The sequence below is a fragment of the Salmo salar genome, chromosome ssa16 (genome assembly GCF_905237065.1).
Source record: "Salmo salar chromosome ssa16, Ssal_v3.1, whole genome shotgun sequence".
Classification (NCBI taxonomy): domain Eukaryota; kingdom Metazoa; phylum Chordata; class Actinopteri; order Salmoniformes; family Salmonidae; genus Salmo; species Salmo salar.
The window spans coordinates 65709411-65723668 of NC_059457.1; the positions used below are offsets into that span (position 1 = coordinate 65709411).

The 14258-nt window shown below is 43.8% G+C and overlaps 1 protein-coding gene across 1 annotated transcript in view; it reads left to right on the forward strand.

Annotated features, from left to right (window-relative positions):
- Positions 1–1254, forward strand: part of ahr1 (aryl hydrocarbon receptor 1 alpha) — a gene marked incomplete at its 5' end in the record, with an annotated part of 94160 nt that extends 92906 nt beyond the window's left edge. Inside the window, 1 exon segment of the mRNA NM_001123686.1 lies at positions 1085–1254. Coding sequence (NP_001117158.1) covers positions 1085–1252 — 168 coding nt within the window. The 3' untranslated portion in view covers positions 1253–1254.
- Between the last annotated feature and the right edge of the window lie 13004 nt (positions 1255–14258).

Genomic DNA, 14258 nt, shown 5'->3' on the forward strand with positions numbered 1-14258 from the left:
CAATGATGTGTGTATGCGCATGGGTGCGTGCCTACATGTGTGGTGTCTTATCCCACCACAGGGGGTGCTGTTTACCCCCGGGGGTGTTGCTGTGATTTGGGATTGAGTAGCATTAGAGATTAGTTGAGTTTGGCCTACCTTAACCTGGCTGGGTTTGTCCTGCTGCAGGTGCTCAGTGTCCTGCTGGCCTGCCCCTATGGGGGGCCTATATAAGGTGGCCCTATTAGGATTTCTACATGGATGATGCCTAGCTAATCCATTTAGGGCCCACTAAGCAGGATTACAATTAGGCCGATGGTAGGAGCTGTCACAACAGACACTCTGTCCCCACACACAGGGGATTCCCTCATACAGGGAAGCCACAAAGTACATACTCACACCTATGGAGTATAGAGAGTGGAGCTCAGTGTGTGTACCAGTGTCAGTACTCTGATGGTTTGGCGGATATGCTACTTTTTGTAGTTAGCTAGTGTATTAGCAATTACTACAAGCTACAGTTAGCTCTGCTGTCCTGTCCACCCATCCACTGCTGTCCACTGCCCAGAGTGTGTGTGTGTGTGCCCGCTCTGCACCACTCTGCTCTCTGGCTGACCTGACCTGCAGTAGTCCTTTCCTGCAGTCAAATGACCTAGTGTCCTCATGGGTCGAATGTTATTCATATTTTTCATAATTTCATAATAAACATTATTTCTAAAAACCCACAGAAAATCTGTTTTTATGTCTTCTGTAATGTATATAAAGTGTAATTTTAGGATGCAAACTCAAAATGAAATACCTTTTAACTATATCTGACATGATAAAGGTGTCTTCTTTTTTTAAGCCCATAACCATGTATGTGAGGTTTATACTTCTGTTTCAAAGTAGACTGGTTAAAGACTACCAAGAAACACTCTGTGTGACCCTGATTCAGCCCACTGCGGTGAAAGGTTACGTGATTAGTGTCAATGACCTCAACATGTCACAGAACAGAGCCCAGTGTAGTGATTAGAGTTAGTTTGATTTTTTTGGCGGGGGAGAAGGGCGAGGTTGTGTCCTATCATATGCGTACAGCTCCAGTGATATTTTAATGTCGTTCTGTGTTTAGATGGAGAGCGGCTGCATCCTCAACGACACCAACGTGGCTTACACAGGGAGCTGTCTACTGCCCAATGTGAACGGCCAGACAGCCAGCGACAGTCTCCACCCCCAGCTTGACGCCCTACAGACCCTGCCCACCCTCCCAGACCCACAGACTACAGGCTTCTACCTCTGAGAGGGGGGACAGGGGAGGGGGAGGACGGGTGTGTGTGTGTGTGTGTGTGTGTGTGTGTGTGTGTGTGTGTGTGTGTGTGTGTGTGTGTGTGTGTGTGTGTGTGTGTGTGTGTGTGTGTGTGTGTGTGTGTGTGTGTATCAGTGCAAAGAGAGACCATTGGACCATTTTGTCAGGGGGCATAACAAAAATAAACAGAGAGGAGGAGAAGCAAAAGAAGAAGAATTAAACCGAACCGTGGATGTTAGGACTTTCTATGTAACATTCTCTCCATTTCATTTGTGTACGACGGACTCAGGACTCCGGGAAAGAGCTCAGGATAGTGTCTCTCTGCACTCTGACAGTAGTTTCCCCACTGGCACACAGCTCAGGGGAAACCAAATGCATCTTCTCATGTTGTTACACATTTTTTTATGAAGGGTATGGTTGGTTGAGAGAGCGGCAATTTCTTCACCACTGTGAATTTCATTGTTTTTCTTTATGGGTGTACAAAATACAGTTTCCGACAAAGATTATTAACAAGACTGTGAGAAGGGAAATTTTTGACCACTGTCAGAGCTACAGTACTGCGCTTCAGTACAGTATAACTTGTTAAAGGAGGGAAAGTGAATGTGGGTATGGAACGGATGGAGAAGGATTGATATGGAGATGAATATTCCTTATGAAGAATGATGAGACATATTGATTGATTGAAGGAGCTGGATGTCTGAAATGATTGTGAGGTAGATTACAAATGTTCTGTTCTGTGTGTTTATGTTTTGTTGCGTCGTCTGCCCATAGAGAGGAAGCGGAATTGATTCAGGCCTATCATTTTGGTTTTGGTGATCTACGTGTTGGTAAAATAGTATTTAGGTTGTCCTCTTACATGTTATTGAATATGATTGAATATGTGAAACAGATCCCACATTGTGGTCAAATGGTATCTAAATATGAAGAGGGAGAGCAGATCGGAGGAAGGGATGACCATTTTGGTGTTTGTTTATTTCCATGCTGCATTTTAGCCTGGAAGAAGTTTACGTTACCAGTACAATGATGTTGTGTATTTATTTAAATGGCACTCAAATCAACCGAAGCATTTTCTTCTTTTCTTGACTGGCTACAGTGTGAAATCACTCAGTAAATTAAGTTCCGGAATACAGCAGTAGATAGCTTAAATTCACTAAATTCAGAAGTAAACAAACTAATTCCAGATCCATCATTCCTCATTGAAAAGCTTTGAGAAAAATATACATTTGGATTCAAGTTGATTTCCTGAATTGAAATGAAATTGAGCTAAACAAACTGTATTCGATGCTAAGAGGCAGAGGAACGGGAACGGCAGTTTCTGACGTGACGAGAAAGGTCGTTTCAGTGGGCCTCCTCTCTTACAGGGCCCTAAGTGATTCCATCATGGTCATCTATCACAGTGGTTCTCAAACCTCTCAGAAGATTCACAATTCTGCTGTAGCCTTGAACTAACTCACCTGATTCACCTAGTCAAGGGCTTGATGATTAGTTGACGAGTTGAATCGGCTGGGCTAGCTTTAGAATAGATCAAAAGCGTGGAACAGGTGCGGGTCCCCAGCAGAGGTTTGAGAACCACTGATGTATCACACTGAAGACCTATTCCATGAGGTTTGACTTGGTCATACGCAGACTCATGAGCATTGATACAAAAACCAAATGAGAGGACAAGTATTTTAAAGAGATTCTGTATTGAAAAGTTGCAATGTTGAATGTGTTGTGTATATTGTAAAAGAGTTGTAAAAATATCCTATTTGCAGTATTTCGTTATTAAAAAGTGCTGGAAAATAATTTTTATTAATATTGGTAGCGTTAGAATTTTCTCCGTCCTAAATGGCACTATATTCTCTACATAGTGCTATACTTTTAACCAGAGCCCTATGGAACTTGGTCAAAAGTAGTGCACTATATAGGGAATGGGTTGCCATTTGGGATGTAACTTATTACATAAATGTCACTAACAAACGCATTTACAGACTTGCCTCTCTCTTTGTATTTGTTTGTTTGTCTTTTTTTGTATACAGACATTTCTTATACGAAATAGATTTATTTAAATCAACCAGGAGATATATGTAAAAAATAAAAAAGCAAGGTGACAATCAATAACAACAAAAACTGCTTTAAAAAAAACTGTTGTGTAAATAGTAAGGTAATTTTTATGACATTTGTTGCAAGCACTACTTTAAAAGCACTGGTCCTTACAAGCAATTTTTCTCTAGCACAAAAAGTAGTCTTGTAGAAAATAATTTGGGATTCAATATTATATGACTACAGTACCTACAGTTCTGTGTTTTATTTCAAAGTCATGTTTGGAGAGCTTTTTGTGACTTTTACTCAAAAGAATATTGTGCCATAGTGGTGACATACTGGAGACACATCCCAGATTTTAATGTTTTATGTTTAAAGATACAATGGTGTCATTGTTCTTTTTTTATCACGTTGAATTTAATTTGATATTCTAACACACAAAGTTATTGTAGATGTAAAACAAAATACAAATAAAAGCAGTTCAAATGTTAAAATATACTATTTGATCCTGGAAATAAAGGATTTGTGCAATCACAGTCCATCTTAATCATAGTATGTTTGTGCTCATATTGTTTTGTGTCTCTTTGAAAAGTGTTAATTTAACAATTATTTCTGATTGGTTCTGTAATGTACACTATGAACTTAAAGGTGTTGATTTTTTAACACAGACAGATAGACTTGTGGGGGACAGACAGACATTTAGGGAACAGACAGACATTGAGGGGACAGACAGTTATGAGACAGATGGTCAGACAGACATTTAGGGACAGACAGACAGACTTGTAGGGGACAAACCAAGGCGCCAGGGTTCCAGTCTGGAAGCATGCTTTCGAATTCCCAGAGGACAGCTTCGGTATTGCATTTCAACTGAAGCACGGCCCAGAAAGACAATTCCCATCAACGGCCCCATAGAGAAGTCAAATTCGAAAATTCATAATAAAACACTTTAGTCATCACCTTTGTGCACCAAAAAAATCCATTGAATTATTCAAATATTAGTTGCTGAGGCCGATATTTTTTTTTATCACTCAGCTGAAGATATTGACATTTTATATTCATGCTCTGATGTCATGAGCCCAGCTGGCAGAGTTCCCGGATCATGTTCGCACGATACTGCTGTCTAATCAGTGCTAGTGCACAAGCATAGTAGTCCCGGTAAAAAAAGATGTCAACGACCACGAAACGGCGTATGCGAACGTGAGTTGATTACGTTGAAAACAACGGGCGTCCATCTTGGACGCTGTCTCCAGTACTTCTATACCTAAGTGGGACAGACAGATGTTTGAGGAGACAGACAGACTTGCCCTGGAGACAGGAGTGACGCACGCTATGCACCACCCAACCAGGAAGTGAGACAGTCTCTCTGAGAGTGCTTCTATCTCCATCCTCATTGATCGCTTCTCTCCATCCATCCCCCCTTAATCCCCTGGACAATCTCTCCCTTTTTGCACAATGGCAATGTGTGAACACTGACCCCAGGAGCAAGCAAACAAACACATATTGATATCACAGTCACCCCGGGTGGAGACTAGAATAACTACTCCTACCAACAGAGGGGACACAGTGACAGGCATCCCGTCCATGAAACTAGCACGCCATTTTCTCCATCACTTCCTATCTCCTTTCTGTCTCTCTCCTATATGTCTCCTGTATGTGTATCATGGGCTGTGTTCAGAAGCAACGAAATGGGAGAACATATTTTGAAACTGAGTGAGGTAGACCTGGATTTCTGTGGCAAACCTTTTTGGTACGCTTTGGTACGCCCTACTGAACACAATGGACCATGATAGACAAGGTGTTGGTTGGTGGAGACAGGAGAGAGACCCTCTGTGGCGTAGCGAGACAGTCCAGAGTCCAGACAGAAACAGCCCCCTGCTTCGTCACTCTAATGCCTGCCAAGTTCCAAACAATCTCTGTCTAATGAAGTGTGACAGCCTGACAAATTTTATTGAATAGAAACGCAAAGGGCTATTTTTGAATGTTCACAAAAAAATCTTAGTCGGACCATATTGGGAGCATTAATTCAAGAATATGTAAATCTTTCACGTGGGGACTTTTACATACAGTATTATCTTGGAAGTAGTTCATGCTTTACAAAGCTTCTCCATTACATTCGCCTTTAGAAATTGATGTAATTATAACATGGTTTTATTCCAGTCCCCGGCAGCATATATCCTGTACATGTTTATCTACTTTAGAACGATGGGGAGAGTGTTCAGAAACCAAAGAGAGACGCAATGCCCAATAACAGATGCGCAGGGTCACCAAAGCCAACCAATCCCTCCGGTCTGCCTCTGCCTCCCTCACTAGCTGTTTTCATCTTTAATGACCCACATGAAATCATTTATAAGAGTTTTTCTTCTCCTTTGGTTTCCTCAGTTAGCCATGGATGCTTGTAACCTAATCAACAGGAGGAAGCAGGTCTAGCCCTTAGGTCTTCCCCAGAGTTTTCCAGCATGTCACACTCCATTCCAGGGGGGAATGTTTTTAAGGTGCGGATGGAGCTCGTATGTATAGAAGGCAGTTGCTGGGGTATAGGAGGAGAATGGAGGGTGTGTGTTCATGTCCTGGTCATTGAGATGATCCCTCTCTACTCCATACCTCGCCCCTGTGTGAACAGTGAAAACAGAGGCGGTCCAAATGGCACGCTATTCCCTACAAAGTGAACTACTTTTGACCAGAGCCCAATGGTCGCTGGTCAAATGTAGTGCACTACATAGGAAGCCATTTGGACACAGCCGTAGCGCACAACACTATATGCATTATAGATTCACCATCAACCCTGGAGCTGAAACACTGAGCACTCTCCCATTAGGTCACGACAACTTACTCCTCAATTAAGAAGCTTTCCAGGTTTTATGTCACCACAGCAGCCTAGTGCATAGAACACATATAAAATATTCAATGGTTGCTCCATACCATTCAGGGCAGGCCATTTCCCTAATGGCAAATATAGGTTCCGTACCGATGCTTTGCGAGCAGCAATCTTGAGAAAGAGAGTGGTGACCTGGTTTTTGAGTGACCTGGTGACAGCAATGGTTACATTTTACATAACATTTGAGTAATTTAGCAGACGCTCTTATCCAGAGCGACTTACAGGAGAAATTAGGGTTAAGTGCCTTGCTCAAGGGCACATCAACAGAGGGCCCAACGCTCTTAACCACTAGGCTACCTGCCGCCCTACTTGAATAGAATACAATACGCCAATACTTGACTACAGACAATCAAGGATAACTGCAGGGTAGGACTGTGAGGGCCTTAGATATACTGCAGTTATTTTTTCCAAAAGCAACAGAAAGATGGTGTGTTTGCTTTAGTAAGGATAGAGTTCGATCTTGGTTTCAAGTACTTTATCATTGAGTCTTGCATTGTGTCCTGGAGTATCCTCTCTCCTTTGTCCACTCCAGGGACTCTGAGTGCTTTATAGATCGGTTTCTGTGTTGTTTCTTCTCTCTTCTCTTTTTATTTGTCTTCTGTGTACTTGACACACTGTGTTGCCCAGGAAGAGTGTTGCTGCTGGAGACAGATCTCTCCATCGACCCCTCCCTACCTTCATCCATTCCTCCATCTCTCCCTACATCCCTCCCTCCCCACTAGTGCCCTGTCGTTCAGCCCCCCCATCCCCCAACACACACACACGCCCCCCCCCCCACCACCCCATGGGCTGTCAAAGCACATTACTTCCAGCTTGTTGCACACACTCCCCTTTCTCTCTCCTCCTCATAGCAACATTGATTTTTGTTGGGGTTATTATATATATATATATATATATATATATATATATATATATATATTAAGATCATTTTTACTCTTTTTAACTCTACTGAAAAGTTGTAGAGTTGAAACAATGATATGAGGCAGAGTTGAATGGGATTTCTCTCTCTGTGTACTTTTCAACTGTAGTGTAGAGCACCAATAACCTGAAGCCACAACAGTAGTTATCTATGCTGACAGTGTTTAGAAACAACATTACTTTAACAGCAGACACAAGCCATCGTTCCATGTTATGTTTTCTCTAATGGAATGTGCTTGCACTCACACAAAGAACAGAAAAACAGAAGACTTGTGCACCGAGACACTTGACCTCTCTTGGCTCCCGAAGGTTGTACAGAATGTTGTATGCTCTTAACATCAACTATGAAGATATCAAATCCCTTTAGCTCAACAAGCCAAAGCATAAAACAGACATGGTGTCACGCTTGTTTGTAGAGAAGGACCAAGGCGCAGCGTGAGTATCCTTCCACATCTTTATTAATATGTGAAACTTCGCAAGACATACAATAAACTATAAACAAAATAACAAACCGTGACGACAGAGGTGCAACATGCACTAACTCAAACTAAGATCCCACAAACAGGTGGGAAAAAACTGCCTAAATATGATCCCCAATCAGAGACAACGATAGACAGCTGCCTCTGATTGGGAACCATATCAGGCCAACATAGAAATATAACATCTAAATTACCCACCCTAGTCACACCCTGACCTAACCAAAAATAGAGAATAAAAAGATCTCTAAGGTCAGGGCGTGACAGTACCCCCCCAACGGTGCGGACTCCGGCCGGAAAACCTGACTCTATAGGGGAGGGTCCGGGTGGGCATCTAGCCTCGGTGGCGGCTCCGGTGTGGGACGTAGACCCCGCTCCGCTCGCGGATCCGCCATCTTTGGTGGCGACTCTGGTTCAAGGATCATCGCCGGAAGCTCCGGACCGTGGACCGTAGATCACCGCAGAAGGTTCCAGACCGGGAACCCCCGCTGGAGGCTCCGGACCGCAGACCGTCGCTGGAGGCTCCGGACCGCAGACCGTCGCTGGAGGCTCAGTGCCATGGACCGTTGCTGGAGGCTCAGTGCCGTGGACCGTCTCAGGAGGTTCCGGACCATGGACCGTCTCAGGAGGTTCCGGACCGGGGACCGTCTCAGGAGGTTCCGGACTGTGGACCGTCTCAGGAGGTTCCGGACTGTGGACCGTCTCAGGAGGTTCCGGACTGGGAACTGTCGCCGGAAGCTCTGGACTGGGAACTGTCGCCGGAAGCTCTGGACTGGGAACTGTCGCCGGAAGCTCTGGACTGGAACTGTCGCCGGAAGTTCTGGACTGGGAAGGCACACTGGAGGCCTGGTGCGTGGAGCCGAGACAGGATATACTGGACCATGGAGGTGCACTGGAGGTCTGGAGCGTAGAGCTGGCACAACCTGTCCTGGCTAGATACTCACTTTAGCCCAGCAACTGCGGGGCGCTGGCACAGGACGCACTGGGCTGTGAAGGCGCACTGGCGACACGGTGCATAGAGCCGGCGCAGGATATCCTGGACCGAGGAGACGTACTGGAGACCAGGAGCACTGAGCCGGCACAACCCATCCTGGCTGAATGCCCACTCTAGCCTGGCAAATGCGGGGAGCCGGCAACGAGCGCACCGGGCTGTGAATGCGACCTGGAGATACAGTGCGTATCGCTGCATAACACGCTGCCTGACCGGTCACACGCTCCCCACGGTAAGCATGGGGAGTTGGCTCAGGTCTAAACCCTGACTCCGCCAATCTCCCCGTGTGCCCCCGCCAAATTTTTGGGGGGAGCTGCCTCTTGGGCTTTCGTTGTCGTTGTAACTCCTCGTATCATCGCCGTTCCTCTCTTGCTGCCTCTATCTGCTCCCTTGAACGGCGATACTCTCCACTTCGCATCCTGGGCCCTGCTCCCCTCATGATCTCCTCTCATGTCCACTCATCCTGGCCATGCTGCTTGGTCCATTTTTGGTGGGATCTTCTGTCACGCTTGTTTGTAGAGAAGGACCAAGGCGAAGAGTGAGTATCGTTCCACATCTTTATTAATATGTGAAACTTCGCAAGACATACAATAAACTATAAACAAAATAACAAACCATGACAACATGCACTAACTCTAAATAAGATCCCACAAACAACAGGTGGGAAAAAACTGCCTAAATATGATCCCCAATCAGAGACAACGATAGACAGCTGCCTCTGATTGGGAACTATATCAGGCCAACATAGAAATATAACATCTAGATTACCCACCCTAGTCACACCCTGACCTAACCAAAAATAGAGAATAAAAAGATCTCTAAGGTCAGGGCGTGACACATGGGTCCGCCACAACTCCACATGTGGAAGAGGGAGCTGTCATGAAGGTTTAAAGAAGAGGCATGGCCAGTGTGGGAAGAGAAGGAGGAAAGCTCTTATGGACTTCCCCTCCCGGGCATGATGCACCCCTCCCTCGGAGTATACAGACCTTAACCTAGATCCTTAGATCCCCCCTGAGAGGTGTGGAGCACAGTGGAGCTAGCCTGCCATCTAGACTGCTGCTAATGCAGTAAACAGACACCCTGTATTCACGGTAAATGCTACATGTCAGCTCAATCGGAAATGACCTTTATATTTCTATTGAGCAATCTGTAATGCTTCAGCGATACAGATTGAACAGAGCCTTAAAATGTATATTTGTCATAATCCATGTGTTTTCCATTTTGCAATTGCGAATGAAAATGAATGAAAAAAAAACAGACCAATTTAGTTATGGAGAAATTACTTTAAAGTTAACTTTTGTCTCCAGTGGAAAAGGTACAGTAATATTTTCATCAGAAACACTGTCTTGGTGACTGAAGAATTCTAGACAGGCAAGAACTAGGACGGTCCAGAGCCATATATTTATTTGTTCTAAATATATGCCTATTGGATGGTCCATTTCCTGGCTGTGTGGGAAAGGTCAGGAATTGGCCAACTGAAAGCTTGCACTTAGTGTCTAGTGGGCCCACAGGGAGTGGGGTGGGGGGGGGTGGTTGCTAAGGGAGTCTGAATTGGTCATCAGTCAGCTAGCATCCACCAAGCCAGTTGGACACCCATTCTCCTGACCTTGTACTAGCTCCCCTGTGTGTAGACTTCAGCAGCACTCAATACTCTGCTATACTGTAGGGACGGCATTTAAATGTCATATGTAGAGAGACCAAGTAGTGGTTCCACAGAATGTACTAAACATAAATGTAAATGTACATTAAGACAGATCACACAGTATTGATAGCAGCTTTAATGATGTGTCGAATAGAGCTGAAATAAACTCAAGCATATTGTGCCAAATGTTACTTGCTCAGGAGGTTGGTGACACCTTAATTGGGGAGGATGGGCTTGTGGTAATGGCTGGAGCGGAATAGGTGGAATGGTATCAAATACATCAAACACATGGTTTCCATGTGTTTGATACCATTCCATTTGCTCTGTTCCAGACATTGTTATGACCGTCCTCCCCTCAGCAACCGCCACTGGTTACTTAGGCTATGTAATGTCCATGTTGCAGTACAGACAATGAACTAACGGCTAACAGTCAGCATATACAGTGAGCTCCAAAAGTATTGGGACAGTGACACAAATATCATACTCCCAAGACATGCTAACCTCTCAACCTTAAAATAACACGGAAGGTCATCATTGTTCACAATTCATTCAGGTTGATCCATAATCATGCTAGCATGCACATTAATGTAGAAGTGTTTAGAAACATATTCTATTCATAAAAGTGACTCCAAAATTACACAATACATTATTTACCGTTCACAAACGGTTCATTGTTCATTGTGGGCTATGAATATGGAACCAAATACTTAACTCTTTGCTACTTTAATACACAAGTGAATTTGTCCCAATGCCTTTGGTCCACAAAAATGGGGGGACTATGTACAAAAAGTGCTGTAATTTCTAAATGTTTCACCCGATATAGATGTCTGCACTTTAACCTCATCGTCATTGTATCATTTCAAATCCAACGTGCGGGAGTACAGAGGCAAAACAACAAAAAATCTCTCACTATCCCATACTTTCGGAGCTCACTGTATTAGCAAAAGACACAGTCATAAATAATTTGCTGTAATTTTACCTTATGTTAGAAATAATGTTTTTTTTTAAAAGCCTTTCGTGAACTAACACTCACACTTGACTCTTTTCCCTCTTACTAGCTCTGACTTTGCTGATAACTACTTTATTGAGGAAAACATTTACTTACTATGACTTTGATGTGTGGTTGTCCCATCTAGCTATCGTATGATGAATGCACTAACTGTAAGTCGCTCTGGGTAAGTGCATCTACTAAATGTCTAAAATGTAAATGTCACTCTTCATCCTCCTCATCCGATGGGAACAGCCTAATACAAAGTGATGCCTCATGATACAGAGTGACATCACTCAACAACTTCACTTCCTGTGGCATCTTAATGAAGTCATACAAGACATTATCATCATCAGGAAGCAGGAAGCCATCCAACCAGCCCAGGGGCTCTGCAGTATTTGGATGTGTCATCAGCTAATACAATGTTATTCCTCCCAGCAGGGGGGCGGCCCACCCCTGCCACCATCCACTCAATGAGTTAGCACATCCAGGGGGCACCTTCAGCAAACGGAGGCTGTGCCAATAATAACCCTGGCCCGCTCTCCAGCCAGCCAGCAGCCAGCCTAGTGCTTTAAATAGACACAGATCCAATCAAATTGGCAGTTTTTTTCTCTGTAAAGGTCAGTGAGTGCTTTCTCTGATAGACCTGGAATCCCAATGTACTGTAGATAGGTAACCAACAGGATATAGAGAGAGGACTTCTTGGTAGAAAAGGTGTAGACTCTAGAGATCTTCTACTGCTGGGGTTAACTCTTAGCACCTCACCTCTGTGGCCCAGGTGTAGTGACAGTCTGTCATATGTATTCTCTGTCACAGCACTGTCCCCTGCAGTTCAGCAAGAGACCAGCGGCAGCACTCTGAGAGCGGTTGGCTTAGCGAGAAGGATGGTTCCAAACGGACAAAACCGGGATCCCACAGATCAACCTGACCCCTTGGCTTGACACACAATGGTCTGCATCCCAAATGACACCCTATTCCCTTCATAGTACTCATTTGGGACGCAAACCATGGGACCTGACCTCATACTCTCACATAAAGCAATACAAAATAACATTGATTAAAGTTACCTATGGGAGCCAACAGGAAAACTAGCCTAAGCCTATGTCCAATTGCCCACTGTCATACATACTGTGCATGTCGTGAACAGTACACTGTTTGTCCATTGGACAATAGGAGACATTCCTTCTGCCTTTGTATAATGCCTTAGTGAGCTTATTTTGCAGCACGGTTTAACTTACAACCTTCTCTGGCAGTGTGTTATGGGTGACTCAAAGCAGCGGGCAACCATTAGCTTGTCTTTTGTGTCAATATGCCACAACAGGTTTTGATCAGCTGCTCAGTTGTTGAGCCCCAGTGGATGTGGAGGGAGGCAGTCGGATACAGGAGGAAACATGAAATATTCATTGTGTGGAACTAACCAGGGTTGGGGGTCAACTCAAATAGAAAGCAGTCAATTCAAGAAGTAAACTAAAATTCCAATAAAAAAAGGAAAAAGGAGCATATGTTTTAAATTATTTCTCATTAACTGAAGGTATTTATGTAATTGGTTTTTACATTTTTAGAGTTTAAATGTAAATTTGAATTGACTGATAATTCGAATTGACCACCATGCTGGTCTGAGATCTTCTCTGTGCAGAGATTTTGACATAAGCAATTAACTCTGTGTACTTCCACTCATGATGCAATCATTTGTAAATTTTGCTAATTGAAATCTCTTTTCTTTATAATTTATCCAAATTCAACCTGGTGAGACCCTTTGTACAGACAGGATATCCTGACACAGCCATCAGCCTATCTACACACATTGTATTTGCTCCTGCTTCTCTTCATGGACTATGATAAAATGTCAAAAGACCCCAACCACCCAAGCCATAGACTATTTTCTCTGCTGCTTCACTGTAAGACGTACCGGTGCATCAAGTCTGACGCCAACAGGCTCTTAAACAGCTTCTATCCCCAAGCAATACAACTGATAAATAGCTAACTGTCACGACTTCCGCCGAAGTTGGTCCCTCTCCTTGTTCGGGCGGCGTTCGGCAGGTCGACGTCACCGGTCTTCTAGCCATCGCCGCTCCACCTTTCATTTTCCATTTGTTTTGTCTTGGTTTTCCGCACACCTGGTTCACATTCCCTCATCTGACTACATGTATATTACCCTCTGTTCCCCCCATGTCTGTGTGTGGAATTGTTTGTTTGTTACATGTGGTTCGCATCAGGCTGGTTTGCGCCGGGTATGCGTTTGACCCGTGTGTTTTGTTTATTGTACCGTTTGTGTACTTTGGGGGTTATAGCTGTTTTCCTTGGGCATGAATAAAGTGCGCCTGTTATCACTCATCTCTGCTCTCCTGCACCTGACTTACCTTCAACCAGTTGCGCACATCGTGACACTAACAAAATAGCTACACGGACCAAGTTTACCTTGTATCTTTATTGACCTTTTATTTCAGTCTCTATGCACACTCACAGGGGCCTACACACTCACACACACTGTCACTCCAACGCAAACACAAACATTCAAACATTCACTCCATAATTTGCTCATTCACACATAATATGCACATGCATTTACACTGACTTGAAACACCCGCACACCCACTCACATGCAAGCTGCTGCTATTCTGGTTATCTTACATCCTGTTGAGCAGTCACCTTATCCCTACACATACTGTATCGACCTCCACCACTCCACTGTTCCTGCATGTAAATGTGACATTGGAACTGACTTTTTAAATATTTATTGTATATAGTATGTTTACTTTCTTACTTTATTGTGTATTTCATATTTATTAATCTTATTTCTTGTGTGTTTTTATCTATCAATACATTATCATTGATTATTGCATTGTTGGGTTTTGAGTTTTGCAAGAAAGGAATTTCACTGTACTTGTGACATTAAAACTTGAAATTTGAAACTTGTAAATATTATTTGCTCTGAAACGATTTGCTGTCAAAGAGCAAGATGTGCAAGATTTGATGCCCTGAAAGATGAGATGAGTGGAAGATGAGATGATGACATGGAGAGTTTGTTAATCCCAGCCCTGCTCTGTTGTTTTGCCTCTGTAATGGAACTGACCCAGACATGTTTCTC